Source organism: Pectinophora gossypiella, chromosome 26, assembly GCF_024362695.1.
Source record: "Pectinophora gossypiella chromosome 26, ilPecGoss1.1, whole genome shotgun sequence".
Classification (NCBI taxonomy): Eukaryota; Metazoa; Arthropoda; class Insecta; order Lepidoptera; family Gelechiidae; genus Pectinophora; species Pectinophora gossypiella.
In genome coordinates this window covers 2,917,758-2,944,473 of record NC_065429.1, presented here as the reverse complement: position 1 = coordinate 2,944,473, position 26,716 = coordinate 2,917,758, and the positions used below count along the sequence as shown (strand labels likewise).

At 36.3% G+C, this 26,716-nt stretch overlaps 5 protein-coding genes across 7 annotated transcripts in view; 1 reads left to right on the top strand and 4 right to left on the bottom strand.

The window, feature by feature from the left end:
• The window catches only part of LOC126378389 (uncharacterized), a 32,110-nt gene extending 20,312 nt beyond the window's left edge, over positions 1–11,798 (top strand). The window contains exons 9-10 of one of the 2 annotated variants that reach the window (XM_050026712.1): positions 10,530–10,645; positions 11,780–11,798. In XM_050026712.1, coding sequence (XP_049882669.1) covers positions 10,530–10,628 — 99 coding nt within the window. In that variant the 3' untranslated portion in view covers positions 10,629–10,645; positions 11,780–11,798. Of the gene's footprint in view, positions 1–1,860; positions 2,470–10,529; positions 10,646–11,779 lie in introns of those variants that run through there. The other variant, XM_050026714.1, reaches the window with a different exon arrangement.
• The window catches only part of LOC126378477 (aldo-keto reductase AKR2E4-like), a 305,847-nt gene that overhangs the window by 39,296 nt on the left and 239,835 nt on the right, over positions 1–26,716 (bottom strand). The gene's annotated exons all lie outside the window — the stretch shown is intronic.
• The window catches only part of LOC126378393 (uncharacterized), a 263,924-nt gene that overhangs the window by 174,582 nt on the left and 62,626 nt on the right, over positions 1–26,716 (bottom strand). The gene's annotated exons all lie outside the window — the stretch shown is intronic.
• On the bottom strand, positions 10,103–15,828 carry LOC126378515 (fibrohexamerin-like). Its single transcript, XM_050026925.1, has 5 exons — positions 15,702–15,828; positions 13,803–14,043; positions 12,755–12,891; positions 11,148–11,258; positions 10,103–10,360 (listed from the first exon to the last, which is right to left on the bottom strand). The coding sequence occupies exons 1-5, from the start codon at positions 15,748–15,750 to the stop codon at positions 10,221–10,223; spliced, it is 678 nt and encodes a 225-aa protein (XP_049882882.1). The 5' UTR covers positions 15,751–15,828; the 3' UTR covers positions 10,103–10,220.
• Positions 20,194–25,526, bottom strand: LOC126378296 (fibrohexamerin-like). The gene is made up of 6 exons (XM_050026489.1): positions 25,472–25,526; positions 24,827–24,866; positions 24,153–24,323; positions 22,060–22,199; positions 20,807–20,914; positions 20,194–20,350 (listed from the first exon to the last, which is right to left on the bottom strand). Exons 1-6 carry the CDS (start codon positions 25,524–25,526, stop codon positions 20,202–20,204), a joined length of 663 nt encoding a protein of 220 aa, XP_049882446.1. The 3' UTR covers positions 20,194–20,201.

Sequence of the window (26,716 nt, the reverse complement as noted above, 5' to 3'; positions counted from 1 at the left end):
CAAGAATAGATACAATTAATTCCATGTAGATATTTTATTAAGCATGACTGTTCTTTGTGTCTGTCATAATAATTGTATTTTTACGTATATTGGGTTTTTGGGTATTTTTTACTTTATTAATATAAGTTTTGGAAATGTATGGTGTCTGTGATTTGGCGTACATTGTGACACAACATTTTGTGATTTGAAGTTTCGTGACTTCAAATCACAAAATGTTGTGTCGTGCGATGTGTCAGAGCGGCGCAATGTGCAGCTTCAGGGGTCATAGCCAAATAAAAGATTACGAAAAAACACAGTGACAGTGATTATAGGATTGACATATCTTATTTATACAATAAAAATGCATGAGGTTTTCAGACAATGAGGAAAAAAACTGTCTATTTCTCCCACCAGGTGTCGCTACTGTTGAGTGTTTTTAAATTATGACAGTTCCTCATACTATTTGAGTAAACAAACATATGTATATTGTTTTGAGTATATTTTTACACTATAACCCTTTGCGCAGGGTTTAACTACAACATCATAGTGTTAGGTATTTTTGTTCCCTAAAGATCGGAAGCGGAGACAGAGGACAGAGGCGGAGGACAGGAGTCCTAGTACGGCTTTGTAATAGACTACTCTGGGCGCCATCCCACTTGCGTCAGACAGAGTACTGCGGGGCGGAAGGCAAGAGGGAAACCACTGCCCTATTTTTCTCTAAAAAGTAGCATGGAAAATGCTGCACCGACAAGAGCGTGGCTCTTAAATTGATTTATTTATTTTATATTTGGGAGACCAACAGCTCTTAACAACTATAGCAAAAAAATCATACTTAAAAACTAAGCCAATAACAGGTTTCCACCTATATAAAACAGTATAAAAATATTAAAACTTAAAACTTAAGCGCACTGCGAAGGTTTAAGGACATGCACAGATGCCTAAGACAGTACAAAGACAAACGCTGATGATGATGATGTTGAAAGATCGGAAAGAAGAAAACTTGGAAACATATTTTCAATTAAATCTGCCTTTTACAACTAATGGCTTTTCTTTTTCGTAACTCATCCTTCAGACGGGATACATTCCACGTTGCACATTTTATAGCAATTTATTACGAATTTTAGCTGGATAGTATGGAGAACTGTCAAAATTTAGCTTCTAGGTTTTATCCTTATTAGCCTAAAACGATAGCAAGTCATTATTACAATGTTATTATAAAAAAAATAAAGGTTAGTGACATCGTACAGAGTACTGAGGGAGATGATTCAGCTCATGATTCTGCGTTCATATCAAGTGGAATTTCCTGTCAAAAGATTAGTGAAAATTGTAGTTTTTTTTTATTTTATTTTCAGTTCCACAATTTGGCGACGGAAAATTTCATTTGATACCAACTCAGAATAATCGTCTGATTCATCTTTCGAAGTTTTTGTTACGGTGTCACTAACACCCTGTATAAAACCGATATTTTTTTGGCGGCGGGTCGATGATCCACCTGAGTCGATAGCGCGTTTCAGGACTGCATTATTGGACGGTGGCGCCATCTGTTGCATGTGGGCGGAACTAGCTGGTCAACTAGTTAGGTCCGCGTACACATTTTTATCTCTATCACTGTCGTTTTTTGAAATAATTTGCAACTTGGCTAAGGCCCCTAGCCAGTCTGACACACACACAGTCTTAGTCACATTCACACTACACCTTACAAGTATGTTTTTTTGTAATGTAAATATTGTTTCATAAACATTTTGGGATGAATATGCTCTGAATGCTTTGCTTAGCAAGGATCCATATCCATACATAATAGTAGCATGAAATCCTGCTTAACCCGTTTTTTATATATTATTTTTATTTTTGTTTTACGTTCTTTTTTTCGTCATATTTCAGATAAGGGAGCAGAGGAGTATATTTTACGGTTTTAAAAAATATTTCCGCCTGTTACCCATTAATATATGTTGCTTAGAGTAGCTTAGAGTGAAATCCTTGTTATATTTTTTGTTAAATCAATGCTACTTTATTTGAAATTATCGGCTACTTAATCAACCATCGAAGTATTTGCACAATGTATTTTACAAAGTATTATAACATGAAAATATGTGGATATTGCTAAAAGATATCAAACCGAATCCTTAATGCTGGTTGCAATGAGCTGTTGGCTTGAAGTTGTAAGACCGAATGTTCTTGTAAAATCCAAACCTAACCTGAACTATTGTCTGCAAATCTCGGCCACAAGAGGTTACGGGCGTTGGGACCCTCACTATATACGTTTCGGCGACAATAGATGGCGTAAGTGTAGCTCCACCATTTGGTAACCGAAATTATTATTTTTGTCATAGCTAAACTAAGCTAAATGATCTCTACACCTTTTTGCCACTACTTGAAGGTCTCAAGAACCTACAAACATTAAAAAATATTATAAACCCTTCCTATTTTCTTCAGGTTTACTCTCGAGTCTGAAGTTATCGACAACTTCCTATTTAAATGTTTTTTTTTATTGCTTATCATTAGAAAGAAAGAAGAAAGAAAAAATATTTATTCGACATACTTATTGTTTTCACATAGACTACATATAAAAAAAAAGTTTTTGTAAAGGTTTATTTACGTTTATGTGTAACAAAAATACAGAATCTTAGCATTTTTTTTATGGGAATGTATATTTAATTAATAATTTATAAAAAGTACACTATTATTTTACCTTTTGTGTCACAAGTAAAATGAAGCCTCAGAAATAATGGTAAATAAGAAAAATCATTTCAAATCTAAATTATTTATTTTTTACACTTAATTCGTTATACGTACGCCATCTAGGTTACGGATACTAGACTAGGGTCTCTACACCCTTAAGGTTACCTCGCACATGTGACGTGGTTATACATATTGGTTGTATAGATTGCGGTCTTTATTTTGTCCGGCCAAGTAGTTAATGCCATTTGCGGCAAATCTATAATTAGTCACGTCAATAAAAAGCGGTCTACACACAAATATGGAAAACTATCTCACATAGCTAGAAGGTAAGCTTTATTGAGCACAACAGAGAAATAGACACAAGATACAAAAATAAGGACAACATATACAGAAAGGCACAACAGGCGGCCTTATTGCTCATGCAGAAGTTTCTTCCAGGTAACCTTTGGGCACAGGAAAGGTTTGTACAAATATAATAGCAAGTTAGTGCAGTCTAAAATAGAAATATAATTTTCGTTCAATAATTCACGATCGATTGACGATCTTATAGATAGTTGCGTGCCTCAGAGGGCATTAACTACTTGGCTGGACAAATGGGAAGCGCGGAGGGCGCTTGGCCTGTACAAAAATGTAAAACAACAGCCCTGAGAGTGCCCAGTATGCAAATACTATGAAAAATTGCGTTTATATACAACCTACGCTAAACCGCTTTTTTATTTGAAATTTAATTTAATTTAGACCATAGTTTGAAATAAAGGAATTTGAATTACACCAACTTACGCCACGGTCTGTAACCAGCATAACTCCTACCATTTCACTCTCGCTTTGTTTGAAGTAGTCATTGCTGTTGTTTTTTTTTAATTCTATTTACATTAAACTTACGTAAAATTCGTTTTATTACTGACAAACCTGTCTTTATTGGAGATATTATTGTTATATATATATATTTTTTACTTTTGCTACAATCTACGAAACCTAAACCTTGTTCTTTGAAGTTTTTAGTGTCATAGTTGATCTGAGCCTTAAAATACAGGGTGTTAGTGACATCGTACCGAATACTATGGGGGATGATTCAGACCATGATTCTGAGTTAATATCAAGTGGAATTTCTGAGTTAATATCGCAAAAGTATGGAAATGAAAATAATTAAAAATAATTTAAAAAAATCATGAATTTTCCGACAGGAAATTTCACTTGATATCAACTCAGAATCATGGTCTGAATCATCCCCCTCAGTATTCGTTACGGTGTCACTAACAGCCAGTATAGTCTTTCAAAGAACCAACTACGATTAATGGGATTAATGGGTTAGATCTGATTATAATGAGTGACTTTTCACGTCACGTTCCCCAGAAATTATATAATAACATGGTAGATGGCGTTGTCCAGATTTAACGTGATAATTACGTGTTTTTTTCATTACCCGGGTACATAATTATTCAAAAATACAATGTAATGACAGAAGCCTATATAAAAATAATTATTGATTGATCTATCTATCTTGAGGAGCTCGGTGGCGCAGCGGTAAACGCGCTCGTTCTGCGATTGTTGAAGTTAAGCAACTTTCGCAAAGGCCGGTCATAGGATGGGTGACCACAAAAAAAAAAGTTTTCATCTCGAGCTCCTCCGTGCTTCGGAAGGCACGTTAAGCCGTTGGTCCCGGCTGCATTAGCAGTCGTTAATAACCATCAATCCGCACTGGGCCCGCGTGATGGCTTAAGGCCCGATCTCCCTATCCATCCATAGGGAAGGCCCGTGCCCCAGCAGTGGGGACGTTAATGGGCTGATGATGATGATGATCTATCTTTATTTTGATCAGAATAATAATGGATGGAAGATGTAATTGTGCCTGGGTGTAACAAGAGTCATAATTTATGCCCAAAAACAATGATAAATGATGCATAATTATGTCTGTTATCCATGAAATTAGAAGGTTAAACGAAGGGAAATCTGTACAGCGCCATCTACTTATATTGTTTTTGAGGATCGTACCCTGGAGAGTGCCTCATCGAGATTATTATTGCAGTAGTTTTATAACATGAAGGGTGGTTTTGAACACTGCGAATTAGGAATTTATCAATTCGAAACATAATTCGTAAATTAAAATATTCCCTATGTTGTAACTTTATCGTCAATCAAGGTCGTATTGGTGCGGGGCAGAAAGTATCCCTTCTATAACTATTATTATTGTTTATATGCTTTGTGAAGGGAATCTTAACGTTATAATTAAAACACATAATAACGGGTTTTTACCGCGTTTAAAATAGGGATATGAGACTCCCGATATTTCGACACTGTTGCAAGTGCCATGATCACGGGATGACTGATGACGTTGAGTGGAGTAGGTAGATCCATAATTTTCTACGGGCAGACATATCTGTCTGTCGTGATCATGGCACTTGCAACAGTGTCGAAATATCGGGAGTCTCATATCACTATTTTAAACGTGGTAAGAACCCGGTATTATGTGTTTTAATTATGATAATAACCGCGTAAACTTAAAACAATGTATAATCTTAACGTTTAATCGTTTTTTTTGTCATTAAATGACGCACTGACTTTGCACACAACGCATAAAATTGCTGTGTTCGGTTCGCCTAAAATTTGATTTCGATGGTCGTTTCGCCTAAAATCATATTTCTGTGTTCAATTCGCCTAAAATACCCTTCATGATGTAATACACTGTTATACACAGTTTTGTTTGAAATACTTTATTATTTTCAGTTTGTAAACGAAAACCATATTTTTAGTTGTTTTTTTTTTAGATTTTAAATATCGATTTTACTTTTGTATTGTTTTTAAAGAGATTATAATGGTTTTTTTTATCAGATTTTGTTTGTTAAAATATAGGATTATCAGTTTTTTATGTATATCAATCAAAAATAAAAGACAATAGTTATTTCAGAGATTATGAAAAGTTGTTTAGATGTTTAGAGGGTTAGTTTAGGAGAGGGTGTGTGATGTGAGATAATAATTAACTTCTTTTGTGAAAAAAAGCAACAATATTACTTATTTGTAGCAATCAAAATATGCCATATCATTCTGTAATTATTTTTCCAGTCAATTTATAGAGATACGTAGAAACAAAATATATTTGTTATGATTTATTTATTAGTTACAAACAATGGTCATAGGATAATCATCAATGCATAATTTCACTAAACGGAATTGGTGTTTTGGAATCAAGAATCGTTTACTTACCATTCTTTTATTGGGTCGAAAATAGCCCTGACTCCTGCAGACACCTCTTAATTTTATTTTAAGTTATACTTGTCATTTTCTTATACGCCTAAAATGAAAATTATAACTCAAATTAAAATTAGGACGTATCTGCTGGAATCAGCATCAACTAAAAAACCTAAAAATACTTAATATTGTGTCAATCTGAATATTAAAAGCTAGTCTGATAGAAACGCATAGCGTGCCAGGCTAACAAATAGTAAAAAGTAGCTTAAGGAGCAGCTTAAATGACTCCCGTCCTAATTTATACTTTCTGGTAATGCAGTGATTTTCAAATTAGCCGAAAAGGTCCGCGAAAGCTAAAATATTGTCCGCAGAAGATTCAAAACTTTGAATTAACTCATTAATATGCGTACAAAATTGAATTATCGATTAAAAAAAACATGTTTTGCAATTAATGCGCTATTGATAAGAGTTAGTTTGAAATTTTACGATTATTTACTTTTAATTTTTTTTAATGATAGTTTTTTTTACCTTTGTGGTTCCTGGTCAAAAAAAAAGATAAGGAACTACTGTCGTACCTAATGTCATTCAGCGTCTTATCGCATCATGAAATAGACTTCCTGTTCAAACCAAACGTGACATTTTGTTTTAAAAATAAACAATAATGTTGCGGTCTTTCCGAATTTAAATTTCCTATTCTTTGTAGCTAGACAAAAACATCCATTGATACTCTTTACATGACAAAAATATAGTGATACCTACGTGGTCGGTTTTCCTTTCTAATGTTTTCATCTCTTTTTTAGTGTGGGTTATGAACTTATGAGATCAATGAACTCTACAACCCAAATAAATTATTGTAAATGTATGTTGTAGTGATAAACTTAGTATTATTTTAGTGGGTCCAAGATTATTGCCCTAAATGTTGAATAAAGACATTCATTAATGTAATTTCACTTGTCATGAATTGTATTGAGTGGGGCTTGTTGTTGGGCGAACGTTGAACCAGTTTAGTCTGTGTAGTTCCTGATATTGTCCGTGGGTTAAGTTGTATAAACAAGTATAACATCAAATTTTCAACCTGTTGCTTAGCACTTAAACTTGGCCTTTGTAAAGGACAATGAGCAAAAGTGGTCCAACTATCAGACCTATTTAGCGAAATGGCTCAATAAATACTGAATAAAAAAAAATGCAAATTGAAAGAAGAAACTTCTTTTAACCTAATATATTTTTTTTTTCATTTAGTGATATTTTTTTACTGGCAGCCATTTTGTGTAGATTTGTTACATTTTATTTATTTTGACTTTCGCATGCTCAACGTTTAAAGAATCTCGTACATAAACAAATGTTAATTTATTTTTTGTATTGTTTCAATAAGTACATTTCCGGGTCCCACGGGGTCTATTTTGATTGTTTTGTCAAAAACTAAATTTATATATTAACGCGGCCATTTTGTATTTTCAATCGTGCGTATGGAAGCCACATCTAGCATTATTAATAGTAATAAAAGAGGAGCTTTATTAGATAGAAACTTGTTTTTTGTTAAATAATAAAGTTATAATATAAACCCTATAAGTGTGGAGTGATACCTGAAGTGTTGTTAGGATTAGCATAAACACACAGCTCATTTAAAGACGGTGAGATGGGTTAGGTGGCAAGTCGCCCACCTAATATGTCAACTCGCCTGAATAGTTTCGTGAGACTTTTCTCCAAACGAAGAATGAAGAGGTAATTTGGTGCTAAAATGTTGTAAATTATATTATCTATGTGGACAGGAAATTATCCCTTCATTAATCATTAGTTAAATGGCCCAGTCTCATGTTAACTATAAATAAATATAGTATGTACACTCGCCCGCTGGCCAGACATGAAGTGGGCGACTTTCCACCTAACCCGGTGAGATTGTATACGTTGTGTACGCACAGTTGACACAGCGCATACGAACATCCTTGTTGTGACTAGTCTAATAGATTAGTAATCACGATGCGTAGTGGAACTGACTACTAACTCACATTCCGCCTACGCACAAAACGAAGACTAATGATAATGGTGCTGATTTTACCAGAAACCTAATTTTATTTTAAGTGTTACCTGTCCTTTTTCTTATCCGTCGATAAGGAAAGGGGTGGATGATTGACAGCTGTTAATTTTAAATGCGACATTCTATTGGGTTTTCCACCAACCTTCCTTAACGTAAAATTGAAAGGGTGGTTTAAAATTCTGCATAAAGTTGACGTGTGTTCTATAAATTTCTAGCCTGTCGACTGGGCAGTCCCTTTCCTTTACCATTGAATTGACAGGTATAACTTAAAATAAATTTAGGGGGTGTCTGCTCGAATCAGGATTCTGCAAGGAATTATGACTTGTCAGTTAGTTCCATTAAAATGCGTTCGTGGCAGGGCCACATTGAATCATGTCATCTAAGAAAGAAATATTTAAATTTGACATTTGCGATGTATCAACAAATGTCAAATAGCAATATTGCTTTTTTAGATGAATTGCTTCAATGTGGCCTTTTTTACCCTCCTGGTATTATCTTTAGTCTACGTTTTGTATTAAGCGGTGTATATTTTCGTGCCTTCATAGGACGCATTAACGTTAAATAGATTAACTGCAAGTGATTTAGTCATATCATTGATATTGAACAGCTTAGTATGGACGCGCTGTCACATTCCGTGCCAATTTTGAAATCTCAAAAATGTTTTAGATTATATCGTCCTTGGAAAAGTAAAATTACGTAAGCGTCAAAATATCCTAAATTAGTTGTCTGATATGCATTGCTAGACATAGACAATGAAAAAGCAATATAATTTTATGTTGACGTCATCTACATGGATAAAAATTAAAATAGCCTTTTGGCGCTTAAGTAATTTTGCCATTCCAGTGACGAAAAAGTTGTTATCTGTAAAAATACAGTTTGAAAACTAGGAATTGAAGCGATTTGAAAAAAAAATTGTTCAAATAATTTAATTATTGAATCTCTTTCAAAAGCATACCTACCTTTTTATCTTTTCTTTGCACCAATAGATAATTAAATGATTTTCAAGCCATAATGTTATTGTTCTATATATTTTTCATATCGTTTAAAGAGTACTGAGTGTCTAAAAAGGCCACATATATAAAGCAAAATTGCAAATTGACATTAAGGCATATACAAATAAGTGCAGAATGTCAAGACATGTCAAATAGCAATATTGCTTTTTAGGTGAATTGCTACAATGTGGCCTTTTTAATCCAGTTTTGTATGCGAAAGTGCATTGAATGTTAGCTTTTCCTGCACGAGTATTAAAAGAAGTAAAGCCTTACAAAGTTCCAGATAAAAAATAAAGTGTGGTATCTTAGATTGTATATGTTCTGCGTGATTTGAAGCCTTTATTAATACATTAAACACAACATAACAACACTCCTGTATCCCAGAAGGGGTAAGCAGATGTGCATATTAAACCTTTTTCTCGCCAACTACATTTAGTTAAGTCCCATGTAATAGCCTATTACCAATGATCCAAACTTAAAATTTCTAATTCAGTGGTTTAGTGCCCGAGCTGAGATTCGAACCCGTGTCACTACGATGTGAGTCGCACTTATAATATCTTTTGCATACAATTATGAGGATCGCTTGTACACGCAGTTAATATAGATCCAAAATACTTATAAATCACATTGAATAAATTCTGTTATTCATTGGTGCTTGATGAAATTAAGTAATATTTATATATTATTATTATTTAAGATTTTATAAATAAAAATATGAAGATATAGCTTTTCGTTTTATTTTTACCTTAAAACAATTTTAAGCAGATGCCTATAAGAAATGTAAAGAATCGGATAAATATTTATTTATATTTTTTTGTGACAATTTCAAGAGAGAGAGAGAACGATAATTAAAAGCACAATAAATAGTAACGTCACTTTATTTCCATATTTAACAACTACTATACGGATTGTGTACTTAGAAACTGTTTTGAAAGTCCAGTTACTATTATTCAAAGAAATAACATCGAAAATTAAAAAAAGAACAGAAGGAATGGCTGTTTACTACAGTTACCTATTACAATTGTTACTGTGTCAAAGCAAAAAAAAAACAAATCACAAAATGCGCCTTTAGTAAACTCATTATTAAAATTAAATAAATATTCAGATAAAACCTAAAAATCTGTATACAGACATGGGTGTTGCAATTTTATGATTTTTTAGATAACATTTTTAGTCATATGTTGAAAGAAAATTACTAAGTAGGTATTCCTAATACCTCTTAAGGGGTATAACATAAAGAGGAGTTTACAGGCGACTTAAATTTATTTCAGGAATTGATTTTGAGTCAAAAAGTAGGTAGAATTATTTAACATTTCCTGAATCCCTTTTGGCTTTAAAATTAAAATAAATTAATAATAACATCCGAAGTTACATATGATTGAACTGATGAATCTATGGAACAAACCAAATCCTCTGTAGAAGAATGTCTCTCTCTCGTAGATGTTCAAGTACGATAGGTCTTTAGACAGGAAATTTGCCGTTTGTTTGTCTGTAAAACCAAAAATATTATCAGCAGAGAAATTAAGTAAATAGGTACAATCAAAGAGCAAAAGTTCAGTCACTGAGCCCAGCGAATTATTTGTAAACAGTGGTGAAATTGTGAACCATTAGTTTAGTGTAAAATTTATGTTTTTGTTGGTGTTTTTGGTCTTTTACAGAAACGACATGCAACCAGAAGATCTTACCTGCAACCAGTTAATATATTACTTTGCAAGAAACTGAATGGACTTTTGCAGCTTATCGTACATAATAACTAATAATAAGTAATGGTAAGGTAAGTAAGTGCTTAAAAAAGTAAGTAAGTAGGTGTATGCTGGGAAAATTCCGAAAGTGGGAATATTCCCAGGAATGGCGCATCACTAGTTGCCAGGCATTTGGGAAAATAACTCAGTGTACTTACCTACTTACGGCATAATTAATTGTTATAGACTGATAACTTTCCAAAACGCCCGCCAACAAGGCTTACACCAATTTTTGTCTATCAATGTATTTATGTAAGAACTTCCAAGTACTACTACATTTTTTTATTTTTTATTAAGTGTTTTTAGGTGGGGCGAAAGGCAAGAGGGGTTTCCCTCACTGCCGTATTTTTTTTTAAAAGTAGCATGGATAAAGTGTTGTGAGTTAAGTATTAACAACACAGAACAGTCTAACACCGACAAGAGCGTGGGCTCTTAAATTAATACGGAGAAAGTTACTTCGACAATTAAGTTATTTGAGTAAGACTTATTAAGGTATTTGAGTAAGACTTATTAAGGTATTTGAGTAAAACTTACCATTTGGATTGAGTACGAATTTGGGCATGGCAGCGACATCTGTGTAGACGAAGGAATTGCACACGTCCATTCTGTTCGCGTTCCTGATGTGGGTTGTCATGCGGATTATTGCTGTAAATAAAATGCTGGTGTTAGTTAAACCTGGGCTACCTAAAGTGGTATATGATGTGATGATTCGAGGGCTAACAGACCACATTCAAGAAGTTGGTTTTAAAAAGCAATATTGCTATTTTGACTGTTGTCAAATTTTAATAGCAATAGTAGCCTAACCCCAGAACCCATAAACATAAACAATGACGAAAGGGAACTTGTGACGACATTGTCAGCAGGGCGCTGGCGGGCACCATCTCCATACATTCTGTGTTTATAACAACTGTCAAAAAATAGTTTTAATTTTTCTATCCTTTTCGCTCGATAAATCGCGAGATTTCGATCTGTATTTTGCTGCCTTACCAATAAAAAAAGAAGCGGTGAACGTGTATTGTCAGGCAAAATTGCATTCAATTATCAAATAATCCAAATTTGAACTTTGCTTGGCTGTCATATACTTTGTTTAATGTACTTATACGTAAATAAACCTTAACAATTTCATGGATTTTATTTATTTTATTTTTCATTCTTTTTTATTTTAGGCACTCGCCTCGCCAGTCGTCCCATGACCTCTGTTAGCGTGTTTGTATGACTTTCAACAATAGTGAAATGAGGGTAGTTACATCCATAACATAGTAACATCGTGCGCTAACGTCACTCATTCAGTGACCACGAAACAAGGCGGACGTGTGAAGTGTTGTCCGAAATATACTTTTTTTTTGGTATTTATTATTAAACCGTAGTGATTAGATTTTTCACATATTTTAAAACGAAACGCGGGAAAATAAAAGTTGGTAAGTAATTATTTTTTTAACTCATTACATTGGTTGTAATAGAAATAATTTAAATAAGTATACACAATAAAAATTTATAGCAAAATTCATGGCACTGCTCTACAGCTGTCATTCAGGAGACCAGTGGCAAATTATGACGGCGCGTTTATGACTTTTGACAAGTTTTATTACTTGTGATCCATCAGCGATTACAGTGAACTTCCAGCGCTCCGAGCCCCCGACGTATAGTGGGGGTAACCTAGTCCATGGTACAACAAAACAAGGATGCTCATAGTACGCTCAATCATATGAAAAGCCGCCATTGCCAGAAAAAATAAAAAGAAGAACTAAAATTAAGTAGGTTAAGTTTGTGCCATAATGGTACCATTATCAAATTGTTACGACGATTATGCGGAAAAATGCCTCGATCTTGGACTAATGATTTTCCCAAGTGCTACTGCATTCCCCAGTGCTACTGCATTCCCAAGTGCTACTGTATTCCCAAGTGCTACTGCATTCCCAAGTGTTACTGCATTCCCAAGTGTTACTGCATTCCCAAGTGTTACTGCATTCCCAAGTGTTACTGCATTCCCAAGTGTTACTGCATTCCCAAGTGTTACTGCATTCCCAAGTGTTACTGAATTCCCAAGTGCTACTGCATTCCCAAGTGTTACTGCATTCCCAAGTGCTACTGCATTCCCAAGTACTACTACATTCCCAAGTGCTACTGTATTCCCAACTCACGATATTCCCAAGTGCTACTGTAGCTGTAGATGCTGTCTTCCTTAAAAGTGTTGTGCTGGATGAGGGTCCTGTTTGAAGAAACCACCAGCCCTCGGCACTCCACAGCCAACACCGCAGAATCCTTCTTCACGTTGTAGCTGTAAACACATCGGTAAGTTGGAAATTGTGGATTTCTTAAACAACCTGAAGATTTGACAGGTCCGGTTTTTTACAGAAGCGACTGCCTGTCTGACTATTACTAAGTAAAAGAGACACGCACTTGTCGATGTGGCCATGCTACTTTTTCAGATGATGATATTTTTTATGACGCTTTTTTTCCTCCCGATCTTGGGCTTGGAAAAAGAAAAAAAAAAGTGGAATAAAAAACATACACAGCCGCCGTGGTCTAGTGGTTAGAGCGTTGGGCTCACGATCTGGAGGTCCGGGTTCGATTCCCGATGGGGACATCGATGAAATCACTTTGTGAGACTGTCCTTTGTTTGGTAATGACATTGCAGGCTTGAATCACCTGGTTGTCCGAAAATGTAAGATGATTCCGTGCTACAGAAGGCCCGCTAAGCCGTTAGTCCCGGGCTACTAGCCCAAACACCACCAACCCGCATTAGAGCAGCGCGGCGGAGTATGCTCCATACCCCCTGGTTGATTGAGGGGAGTCCTGTGCCCAGCAGTAGGACGTGTATAGACTGTTTATGTTATGTTAGAATAAGAAATATAACATAACATAACATATCAAATACTTTATTGCACAAACAGGAAAAAACAAAAAACAAAACAAAAGAGAAATAGAATTAGTACAATAGGCGGCCTTATTGCTAAGTAGCAATCTCTTCCAGGCAACCTTTAAGTACAGGAGATATTGAATATTAAGTAATATAGCGGGATAGTGCAGCATAGGAATACTTGTGCATATAAAAATAAATACACTTTCGACTACAACTATACACTTACTATCATCTCAGGCCTTTACATCTTTATCAGATGATTCAAACAGCGTTTCTGTGGCAGCTTTTAAAATGGCTGTAAAGGCGTACACTTACTATATACTTACAAGAACTCGGCAATCCGGCAGTTATGATGGTTTCTGACAACGAGATTGTTGTCAATGTACGAAGCATTGAAGAATGGTGTCTCAAACCTGAAGGTTTTGATCATGTACGCGCTGGGAATCCAACCTACGACATTTTTGTTGCATTTCGAGTTGGCCGCTAAGTTGTCTCTTATGCAATTATAATCGTTTAAATAGCATGGCCGAATGAACTCTCGATTCGCGTGATTTTGCTGTTGCGGTGCTAAAACATGGAAATACAGTCAGTGGGGGACTTTCCAGGTCACGAATGTAGATGGCGCTGTACCGTCACGAGTATTATGTATACTTTGCCATGTCACATTAACTTTTTTGACAAATTAAAAAGTAAGTATCATTGAATGTCAAATATGATAGTGCGATGGAGTTCGAAAGTGGGTACATGATATTACTCATGACTGTACAACGTTGCCTTCATTAGACCTTCTTATTTCATGGATTCCAGATAATAATGTTGTTGTCTTTTTTTTTGTGTGTGGTGTCCTTTTATAAGGTTTTTTGGCGGGAAACGGGAACGGGACAGTTGCTTTTTTCATTGAATAATCTAAATAATTAATACGAAGTGGTGTTTTGTGGTTAATGATCGCATTAAGTTAGTGGGAAGACATTCGCGAGTGTTATTATACCGGAGTATTCAATAAACAAAGTGTCTGCCTATTTTCGCTTCGTTTGGGGTTCGGAGTAGGAGTCTACTCCGAGAGTGGGGGCTTAGGTTTCATCATCATCACCTTTCATCATTTCATTATTCATCAAGAAAAAAATACGTAAGACATGGCTGTATGGGTATAGTTCCCTTTGCCTTACCCTTCGGGGATCGGGGAAAACCAAAACAAAAAAAAAACTTTCTATTCTATTCTTACAGTATTTTATCTTTGTTTTTAGGTATAAATGATGACCCTTGTTACACCCAGGCATAACACATCTTCCAACCTTTTAATGTTCTGATCATAAAAAGAGAAGCAATTTAGGTAGCAACATAATTTTCAACTTATTAACATTTATTTTTACACAGGCGTTAGTGACATGGTAACGGATACTCAGGGGGATGATTCAGACCATGATTCTGGGTTGATATCAATCAAGTGAATTTTCCCTCAGCGTTACAGATTCCGATGTGATAGTAGTTTTACAGCTAGTTACATAATGGCTCCGATTCCTGCAGACACCGCCTAATTTTATTTTAAGTTATATCCATCATTTTCATATCCGTCGAAAAGGAAAGGGACGGTTGATTCACAAGCTCTTAATTTTAGGAAGAATGAGTAAATGAATGGATAACCCGGGCGAATCAAAAGGTACGTCGCTGGTATGCAATCCGTTTGACGTGCTGTCTACTTAACTGAGTCGGGTTATTGACGGATGTAAAATTTTTAGACGGTTGGTTTAGATTTGTGCTTAAAATTGACGTGTGTTCCATAAATTTTATGCTTGTCGATTACCCGTCCCTTTCCTTTTCGGCGGATAAGAAAATGACAGATATAACTTAAAATAAAATTAGATGGTATTTACAGGAATTAGCACCACTATGTAATTTAATTTTTGACGTTCAAAAAGGGCTGACTATGTAAGCCAATTTTGAAAAATAAATATTTTTGAATTTTTTTTGCTGTCGTCGATGTCTAAAATCCATGTTTTTTTTTATTTTTTTTTTAATTATTTTTAATTCGATACTTCTGCGATGGAAAATTCCACTTGATATCAACTCAGAATCATGGAGGAATGATCCACCCTCAAAGTTTTCATTACGATGTCACTATAACCTTGTATACTCTGTTTACCCTTTTGGGGATATAGGAGTAATGCTACTTTATGTTACTAGAGTTTCCGATTTCGTCATATTTTTTTTTATTTTCGATAACTTACCAGCATAACACCCAACACTGAAGACAAAAATTAAAACTTTATAAATCATATCGACAGTTTTCTAAGCGACCAAACAGTCTTTCTCTCAAAAGAGTTCTGTGCGTATTATCACAAGATAATCGATAATTATAATCAAAAACTTCTAGAGCAGTTTCGAGAATTGTTAATAATTTATTTTGTTTGTACAACTGCTTAAATAGTGAGCGGTGTTGACGCCAAAACAGCTGTGCCATATTATAATTTACCGTTTATAAAAAGCTTTACAATACTTATAAAAGCGAGAACATGTTTGTCTGTTACGCTATTACGCGCTAACAAATAATAATCAGGAAATTTTGCATTCAAGCTCTCAGGAGTAAGTACCTAAGTAAGTGTCCTAATGTACATAAATGGACATTAGGACACTATTTCGATCCGTGCATCGAAACGCACGTTAAGCCGTTAGTCCCGGTTACTACTTACGTTCGTGACTCACCTTTTTTTTTGACGTGACTTCTTGTACATTTGCCGCAGATAGCATTAACTACTTGGCCGGACAAATGGGGGGCGCTGAAGGCTCTCACCCCATACAACGTTTAAGACAACAGATCGTGCCCAGTTGGGCGCGAACCTGGGTTCAGGGCGTCGCGTCGTCTGTGAGGAAAAAATATTTGAAAGAATTAATCGACCCTAGTGGGCTGATAGCGATAAGCGCTGATTGAGGGAAGTCGTCGACCACGCCGGCGGGGTCGGTGTCGCGCGGGGTCCTGAAGTGTTTGGTGTCGCGAGCTGATTGGCTGCCTCTATGGCTAGAGTAATCGGGTTGTGCCTCACCCAGTAGGGTCCACAAAATACCAGCGTCGTGGTTCACGCCGCGACTTGTTATGAGTGAGGCCCTTTTCTCAGGACGTCCACCACCACCTTATGACCATTCTATTGAACATCCTCTAAGTATGATTTTTTTGTAATTACTACTGAAATAGGCGTGAGTTAAGTGTGTTGTTTTTTTCTTTTGCTGATCGAGTCCTTTTTAGGTACTTGAGTCCACATGAACGAACCCGCGTACGGTAAGCTACCTTTTATTCAACTCTTTGTTTTTGTATTCAATTCCACAATAATATAACTGCAAAATAAAAGTTGGTAATATTGTGCTAAATGCTCATACTTTCAAGTCAAGAACAAAGGATGCCGTGCACATTTACAATAGGTACTTGATTAATTCTTTTATTTATATAAATAAAGTCGCTACGTCAATGTCATTAAAACATAACTGTTTTAACGTCATTATTATGTTCGTTCTAATGAGGTACTTTTCAGGTTACGTTCCCCAAAACTAATATAGGTGGCGCTGTTGACATTTAACGTGATAATTACCTATTTTCTTGTTACTCGGGTAGGTACATCATTATTTAAAAGTACAATGTAATGGCAGAAGTATATAGGTTGGTATAAAAATAATTCTTGCTTGATATTTGGATCACATAAAAGGTGGAATACATTGTTTTGTTTTTTTTTTATTAGTGATCATGGCACTTGCAACAGTGTCGGAATATCGGGAGTCTCATATCCCTACTTTAAACGCGGTAAGAACCCGCACCGAACCGTTATTAGGTATGTGTTTTAGGTAGAATTATGTTGCTACGTATATTGCTTTTCTTTATTTTGATCAGAATAATAAATAATATGGGTGGAAGATGTAATTGTGTCTGTTATCTATGAAATTAGAAGGTATTGCTCTTTGACTCCGACGTAGTATTTATAAAAAGTATTATAAGGTGTTTTAACGTTGCAGTTAGTATTTTCAACTGGGATAAAAGCGACAAACATGACGATAAAGTTTTTTCTATTTTATTAGGTAAGTATTTAAACTTTATTGTCATGTTTGTCGCTTTTAGCCCATTTGAAAGTACTAACTGCAACGATAAAACACCTTATTATACTTTTTTATAAATGCTAGGTCGGAGTCAAAGAGCAATATGGTTTTCCCTATGATAGAGGCCCGCGTTGCTCTATGGTCGCAGTCAATAAAATAGTTATCCACTTGAATCACCGATTTAAATTAAACTTATTTAAAGGTAATAAATATGTTGAAAATATTTCAATATGTACATAACTATGAAACATATTTTGTTTATTTACTTACAATTATTATCTTGAAAATACGAAGTGGGTATGTAATGTATGGAATTTATCCTTGCGTTATAAATAGCCGTTATAAGTAAAACTCACGACCTCGAGTTTTGGAGGGAGGGAGGGAGAGATGGGCAGAACCCGCAGAACTACAGGTATATCTTAAAAGACTAATAAGGGACTTTCCAGGCAAAATTCCCCAAAAACTATAATTAATACCTATTTCGTCATTGCTGGGGTACATATTTTTCAAAAATATTACCTATAATGGCAGAGGCATATTATTAGGTACGATTCGAGGCTGGCTTTTTAATTAATTTTAATTAAGTTAATTGTATATAATTTATTTTATTTTGAGTTCTGTTTATTTGTTTTAGTTTTATTTTAATTTTTGTTTTGTTTCATATTTTTCAAATATTTTTGTTCTGTAAGTACCTAACTGTTTTGTTTATGGTGTAAATAAAGTTTTTATACTATTCAATTATCAAAATACATATGTTGCTTGATATTTGAATCATAATTATAATGATAAAGAATTATATTACTTAGAACTACATTGCTTCTATTTATTTTCATCAAAATAGTAACGGGAAGAAGATGTGTTGTGCCTGAGAGCAATAACAAGATAATCGAAATCAAATCTGTACAGCGCTTTTTTTTGGGGAACGTTGCCTAGAAAGTCCCACATAACCATATTCATTTCTCACAATACATGTAAGACCATTTTATGGGCGATACGCTGACTCCTTGTCACCATCTTAAGATTTTGTATCAGACACGTTCACAGTCCCCATACAAAGTTTTTTTTCGACCCGGTAGGTAACTTAGATAATGTCGAATTCGTATGTTATTAATATGTAACTACAACGTATAAGAAGTTTCATTTCCAGTTTCCAAAGTCCAAGCCCGAAAACGTAGTTCGAAGTTGTATGAACCCCGTGACCCACACGTGGGGGCACGGACTTGCCATCATATTTTGTGGTGCCCCCACGTTGGGGGCACTGGACTGGCAACGTGTTAAAACAACTTGATATACTTACCTAAAGATATTCGAGTGTTTTTGCTTATAACACAAAAAAAAAAACAAAATAAGTAGCAACATGCAAGTTTATTAAAAATAAAAAATGTGAGACAAAAAAATATTTACGGTAACAAAACTTTATAAAGTCAAACTTCAGTAGCGAAAAGCACTTAATTATTTTAAAAGATTTTTTTTTTTTTTTATTCATAATAAGATAGGTGTTCAACAGATTAAAAATATAAATTGAAAAAAAATAACAATTTTATAGAAACCGGCAGCTTTTTTGGTGGTAATATTTATTAATTTATTATTAAAGATGATTTTTGTCTGAGATTTTTTTAAATTGGAGTTGTCAGAAATTAAAGTCGTCTTTTGTTCTCTTATTTTTATATTATACGGTGAATTACCAATGAATTTGTTTTTGAAACTGTTAATAAGTAGTTTAAATTAAGTTACCTACTAAGAAAATAATAAGTTTTGTGTTCGTAGTCCTTTTTACGAAGCAGTGTGTCATTTTATAATTGTACATTTAACAGTGATGTTGCGTTCCCGGCAGTGAAAAGGCGCAAAAGTTATGTAAAAAGAGCCTACCTAACCTTTAGGCAAATAAGATCAGAGTACAAGAAAGAACAATTTGAAAAAGAAAAGCCTTACGTTACACGTTGACTGTCCAGTGATCCATATACGGGTCATGACGGCCTACCACCATACGTCCGTGACCCATATATGGGTCACTAAGAAACGACCTGGTACGCTACAAGGGCGGGTGCTCCATTTGGATCCCGGGTAACTTAGCAAAGGTTTGTATCACAGTATGTTTGATGAATGCTCTTGTCAACCTGTGTGAAGGCAGAAGTGACTGAAGGTTTAGTAAAATATTCAAATAATCAGCAATATTTTACGTTTTTAACAGGTCGTATTAAAATTTAAGTAATATGCGGGACTTACAAGGAAGTCAAAACATTTTTTATGGGGGCTGTCAATGTGTTAAAAAGTTTTTTACAACGAAAACATTTCCGGGAACGGCACAGCTCTGCACATTAAGCTTGCTTACTGCACTATTTTTCCACTTTTTTTTTATATATTTTTTTTCTATTGTCTTGTCTTTGTGTGTGGCGTCCTTTTATAATAATCAATTTCTATATTTTTTTTCTATTCTATTCAGATGATATGAAAAGCATCACATACATAACAAAAGTATTCTGAGGTACATCCATCGCAAGATGAACTAAGTACCCATACCTCACCGAGCTTATCCGCGAACAAACATAAAAAAAAACTAAAAAGAAATATACGGTCGATATGAGAACCTCATCCATTTTTGAAGTCGGTAAAAATGGCGAAATAGCACAATAAGCCGGTTTATGTCATCAACAGTTGAAGTCACAAATCCTGTTGTTGACAAGGAATCGGAAGACTGAAGTGGCCCGCGCCGCCCAGCACTCCCTCGACCAAACGTCCAGGTCTGGACCGAAGTTGCCCAAATCATCCCGACTTATGAAGGCGATCGACGGTCTGTCTGTTGGAAAGAGAAGAATATATTATGTGAGTCTTCTTCTATCGTGTAGGTTATGAGATGTATTATCAGCCTCCGTTGTCTAGTGGTTAGAGCGTCGGGGCTCACGTACTGGAGATCCGGGTTCGATTCTCAATGGGGACATTGTGGAAATCACAGGCTACCCCTCTATTGACAGAAGGGGGTATGGAGCATACTACACCACGATGCTCCAATGCGGGTTGGGTTAGGTTAGGTTTTTACGGCTAATAGCCAGGATCAACGGCTTAACGTGCTCTCCGAAGCACGGGATCATCTTACTTTTTCGGACAATCAGGTGATTCAAGCCTGCAATCTTACCAAACAAAGGACAGTCTCACAATGTGATATCGACAATGTCCCCATCGGGAATCGAACCCGAACCTCCAAATCGTGAGTCTAACGCTCTAACCACTAGACCACCGAGGCTGTTATATTTACCATATCCCTGTGCCAGTATGGTAGGCAAGCTCGTGAAGGCTGTGGCTTCTCCTTGGCAGATGTTCAGGTTGTTCGAGTTGCGGATGGACTGTGACAGCTGGACGCTCTCTGAAAATAAATCATATCATTCATCATCGTCATCATCAGCCGGAAATCGTCCACGTCCTGGACATAGGCCTCCCCCAAGGGTCATCATAATAACCGATCCTCTGCTGGGCATATCAAGCATTACTGCGATAGTCACTGTTCAAGTATAAAACCAGGCCAAAATATTAAAAAAAAATAATAAGTTTGTTGTCTATGGTCAATTTGTATAATCTATGAATGGACAATAAAAAGTTTAGTTTTCCCGTGCCACGAACAGTCACTTTTATGAGTTACATACAGGACCACAATGACTTTTCACACACAGGATCAAAGTGACTATTTTGGTCTGGTCAGCGACTAGCAAGGAGCGCCGCTTAGAACTCTGGTACTCAAATTGCATGCACTATGAGTTAATTCTCTCAGACGACGCCCCGCCCTGAATCGAGATTCGCGCTCAACTGGACACTCAGGCCTGTTGTCTTAAATTTTGAACCGGGTGAGAGTCCTCAGCGCTCCCCATTTGTCAGGCCAAGTAGTTAATGCCATCTGAGGGCAAACCTACAACCGAGTCACCGATTTTTTTTTTTGATGTGACTTATTGTAGATTTGCCGCAGATGGCATTAACTACGTACTTGACCGCACAAATGGGGAGCGCTGAAGGCTCTCACCCGGTACAACGTTTAAGACAACAGGCCTGAGGGTGCCTAGTTGGGCTCGAACCTCGGCTCAGGGCGTCGTCTGAGAGGAAAAATATTTGAAAGAATTAATCGACCCTATAGGTGCTAGCGATAAGCGCTGATTGAAGGAAGTCGTCGACCACGCCGGCGGGGTCGGTATCGGGGTATAATATGTCACTGTGGTCCTGTGCTTGCTTCTGAAAAGGAAGCGCCGTTTCGAACCCCGGTACCGTACTTGCACCAATGAGTTATTAATTTATCTTAAGTGCAGTTTTCACTAACACAGTTGACTCGACCATTATTAGATGGCGATAAGGCTCACCTATCACGTTGGTCTAACAGAAAGCTCGGTGAGCTGTGGGTACTTAGTTCATCTTGCGATGGATGTACCTTTGGGAAATCGTGAGCTTATGTAAGTAATGTAAAAAATAAAATGAAGACTCGAGCGTCCCCTGACTGGTTCACCACTTGGCCGGACAAAAACTCACCGTAGTCAGCAGCGACCCTCATGTAGTAATGTCGCTCGTCAGGATTGTCGACGTTGTGGATGATGAAGGCTCTAGCAGCCTCCACGTGTAAGTTGGGACAGTCGAAGGTCAGCTTGGTGACGCGAGAACTCTCGTTGGCTCTGGAATATTAAATAATTATTAATAACATAACATAGTAGGAAGAAGTGTATAGTATGCGTGTTAGTGACGCCGTAATGAAAACGTTCTATGCAGCTTTAAGGACCAAACTGGATGACAGCGGCAGAGGCGTGGCGGCGGCGGCGGTGCGGGGAGCGGCGCGTTCAAATGCTACGATTTATATTGAAGTGTTCTCGATGGCAGCGGCGCGGCGAGCGGGGTACGCCGTAAAGCGGGAATTTTTCCCGTTTTTTTCAAATTCTTTCGTTTTTTACAAGTTTTATTCGAAAGTTTCAAGAAAAATAAATATGAAATATTTCATGTTTTATATGAATAAAACGAAAAAAACCGGAAAAATATGAAAGAAACGGAAAAGTTTTATTATATTTTGGAGGGTAGAATGTTTTTTTTTTCTTGTTTTGTTGTCATACGCTCATTCCGACCCACAGATACTTAGTTCATGTCACGCACGCACTACTGCAATAATTACATGTACCTAATTTTAGTACTTAGGTACTTTTTAGTCTTATTGAATAATTTTAACAATTCACGTGCTAGTATACGTTCGATCAAATTTACATTTAATGCAATCTAAATCATTTGAATTTGAGCCATGTAATACTGATTCTTCAGAAAGCGACAGTGACTTTGTATCTGATTTGTGAGCGAGATAGAAATACAATAGGTATACATTATTGTTTTAAAAATTTGGTGATAAAAACTTGTTTTTTTCAATCGTTTTTTTCTAATTTGTCGAATTAAACGGCGAAAATTCATTAAATACCCGTTTTTTTCCTAGGGTTTTTTTTCTGATATATTTCAATGTAACAAACAAATAAAACGGTAAAAAACGAACTAACGTTTTTTTCACCGAAAAAAACAATTTGTTTCTTTCGGAATTTTCAACGCTCGAGCGGTGCGCTCTAGTCGAGCGGTGTCTCTGCGTTTGAAACTGGCCTTTTCGTTTCCTTTGTTCATTATAGGGATTCAGATCTTCTTTTGCCCATAATAAATCGTACGAAACAAAAGAACTACAATCGAAAATGCGCTGTCGCCGTTTCGACATCGCGTTCATTTAAGACACAACTCTATACCGCCGCAACACCGCGCGATTTGGCCGCTGGCATCGAGAACAGAACAGCGGCAGCGGCCGCCGCGCCGCTCCCCGCGCCGTTATCGACGCCGCGCCGCCCCCGCTGACATCCAGTTTGAGCCCTAAACGTGTTGGGATCTCACTCAGCAACAATAGATGGCGTAAGTGTAGCGGTGATCGAAAATATTTTTATCATAGATAAATTAAACTAAATAATCTCTACACCTTTTTGCCACTACTTGAAGGTCTCAAGAACCTACAAACATTAAAAAATACTATAAATCCTTCATATTTTCTTCAGGTTTACTCTGGGTTTGAAGTTACGTCCTCTTTTTGTAACAAATAATTCTTTACAAAACTTTTTTTATATGTAATTTGTAATAATAATTAATAAAAATAACATTTACTTAAGTAGGATGTTGACAACTTCAGACCCAGAGTAAACCTGAAGAAAATAGAAAGGATTTATAATATTTTTTATCGTTTATGGTCTATTACAAAAACGACATCATGTAACCAGGTCTTAAGTGCAACCAGTGCAGGAAACTGATTGGACTTTTGCACCTTATCGTACCTCTTAGTTAGTTAGTGGACTCTATTTTCACCATTTAGACTCTAAGATGGCCCATTATGCGTGCTATTGTTGACTACGTAAGCCAACCTAACTCCTTCCAGAAGCTCAGAAGCCTGCTGGGGTTTTCACAGGCTTCGCGGAGCGACCCCATTCCTTTGAGGATTTGTACCCGTTGTGCTGACACTCCCGTGCATTCCAGGATTACATGGGGGGCAGTTTCTTCTGCATCCCGACAGCCGCTACAATTGTACCTCTTACTTTCCCAAGTCGTGGGCTTTATGTACTCACAGCAATACAGAAATGGCACAGTTCTCCAGTCCTGTGATGGTGACGGACTGATCGATGTGGCTCAGGTTGAAGTAGGGAGCTTTAAATCGCAAGTTGGCTGCGGAGAATGAGTCCGGAATGTGCGGGAAAGCCGTAAGTGGGTCGCATTGCGAGTTTGCAGCGAAGTGTTCTCTGTGAAAAGAAGATATGATAGCAAAAGGAATTACTTTAGAAAGGATAGAACATACATACATACATAAACTCACGTCCGTATTCCCCGAAGGGGTGGGCAGAACTACAAATAAGAGAATAACTATTTGCAGACACTTTTGATACATAGTCCTAAGGTATTACACCTTTTTTTCTTTTTTTTTGACGTGACTTATTGTAGATTTGCCGCAGATGGAACTAACTACTTGGCCGGACAAATAGGGAGCGCTGAAGGCTCTCACCCGGTACAACGTAGACAGCGCAAACCTCGGCTCAGGAAGTCGTCTGAAGGGAAAAATATTTGAAAGAATTAATCGACCCTAGTGTGTCGATAGCGATAAGCGCTGATTAAAGGAAATCGTCGACTACGCCGGCGGGGTCGGTATCGGGGTTCTGAAGTGTTTGGTATCGCGAGCTGATTGGCTGCCTCTATGGCTAGAGTAATAGCTCCCCCCGTTCGTAGTGCGTAGAAAATATACACTTACCTTATACAGTCGAAATCATCCAACGAACAAGGGTTTTGGGCTGAAAATTAATTAAAAAATAATTAAAAACTTTCTAGTCTACATTCCTCACAAACAATTTAGATGGCGCTGTACAGATTTTCCTTCGTTTAACCTTTTAATTTCATGGATAACAGATTTATGCATCTTTTATCTTTGTTTTTGGGTTTAAATGATGACCCTTTTTATTACAGGCACAATTACATCTTCCACTCATTATTATTTTGATCAAATTAAAGAGAAACAATATAGATAGCAACATCATTTTATTCATAATGTGATTCAAATATCAAGCAACAATTATTTTTATGTATGCTTCTGCCGCCTACAGCTTCCGTGGTCTAGTGGTTAGAGCGTTAGGCTCACGATCTAAGTATCTCGTAAGGACTTTTCAGGCTTGAATCACCTGATTGTCTGAAAAAGTAAGATGGTTCCGTGCGGAGGGCACGTTAAGCCGTTGGTCCCGGCTATCAGCCGTAAAAACACCACCAACCCGCATTGGAGCAGCGTGGTGGAGTATCCTCCATACCCCCTCCTGTTGATTGAGGGGAGGCCTGTGCCCAGCAGTGGGACATATATAGGCTGTTTATGTATGTATACTTTATAAATAGGTAGTAAAATTCTTACCATTTATCCCATAGACAGCAATGGTCACAATAATAACAATGCTTTTAAAACCCATTTTGGCGACAAAGTATGCAAAAAACGAAAAAGTATCAGTTTAAATATAAATTTGTTATCAACGTTTTATTTAAATTAAATCGTAAATAAAAACTTGTTTTTTTTACTTTCGATACCTTGCGAGTTTACTTGAATAGAAATAAATAAAGATAATAAAATAATTATTAAGGTAAACGCTCCTATTAACGCCACCCAAAAATCGACATCGTTTACCGCCACCTTTTTTAAATTGCGGATATTTTGAATTGTGTCCGAGATAGAAAATTGATTCAAATGTCAAAAGATACATGTATTAATTGACCATGAAACGAACATACCCCTGAGCGTGGGCAACAACAGTCTAATTTGTGATTGGTCTGTAAGTGTGCAGTGTCCGCGCAAGCAACGCGCTCCATACAAGCCACTACTGAAATGCATAAGCATACAACATTTTTTTCTTAAGGTTTTGTGTCCGATGAAACATATTTTTCTTCATTTTAGTAATTATAACTACTTGTTAATACGTTTAAGAACTGAGAAAGCATGCTATATTTGATATTTGTGTTAGTTTTAAATGATTAATTTGAGTTTTAAAATGTGGCGGTGATAGAAGCATACATTTGCAGTTTGGTTACTATTACCGCCACCTATGGCGGCGATCGATATTTGTATGATATTTGTATTTTTTAGTTATTTAAGGTAACATGCCCAATCATTCATAATGTTATCATCTTATTTTATAGTATGGTTCATGAACTATATTAAAATCTATTAACGCCACACATTTGGTGGAATTCAAGTATCCTGTGCTGCATATAAGTTAATGTATTTTTTTAAGAAATGTTTGAACAAGTAGTTGAAGTAATTATGAATTTCTAATTTAAATACTTTATATATTTATTAAAATATGCTTTGAAACTGGTTATTACATAGGTAGCTCTCATTTTGAATATTTATTTGTTTTCTTAAGGCTAATTTTTATGTGGCGGAAATTGAAACACAGAAATTACATACATGTTTCTATTACCGCCACCATAGATTCCCTCTTATGATTTATAGACAGGGTGATGCATTATTCTTCGGACTGACAGAGACGGACGGACAGACCGAAACAGACGAACAGATAGAGACAGACGGACGAACAGACCGAAACGGACGGACAGATAGAGACAGACGGACGGACAGGGACAGACGGACGGACAGAGACAGAAG

Coding starts and splice junctions, on each gene's coding strand:
- LOC126378515 (XM_050026925.1), bottom strand. CDS start 15,750: ATGATTTATAAAGTTTTAATTTTTGTCTTCAGTGTTGGGTGTTATGCT. Junction 12,892..13,802: donor TGCCGGATTGCCGAGTTCTT/GTAAGTATATAG, acceptor ATGTGTTTACAG/CTACAACGTGAAGAAGGATT. Junction 10,361..11,147: donor ATTCGTACTCAATCCAAATG/GTAAGTTTTACT, acceptor TTGGTTTTACAG/ACAAACAAACGGCAAATTTC.
- LOC126378296 (XM_050026489.1), bottom strand. CDS start 25,526: ATGGGTTTTAAAAGCATTGTTATTATTGTGACCATTGCTGTCTATGGG. Junction 24,324..24,826: donor GATGATTTCGACTGTATAAG/GTAAGTGTATAT, acceptor TTCTTTTCACAG/AGAACACTTCGCTGCAAACT. Junction 20,351..20,806: donor CATACTGGCACAGGGATATG/GTAAATATAACA, acceptor TCTTTCCAACAG/ACAGACCGTCGATCGCCTTC.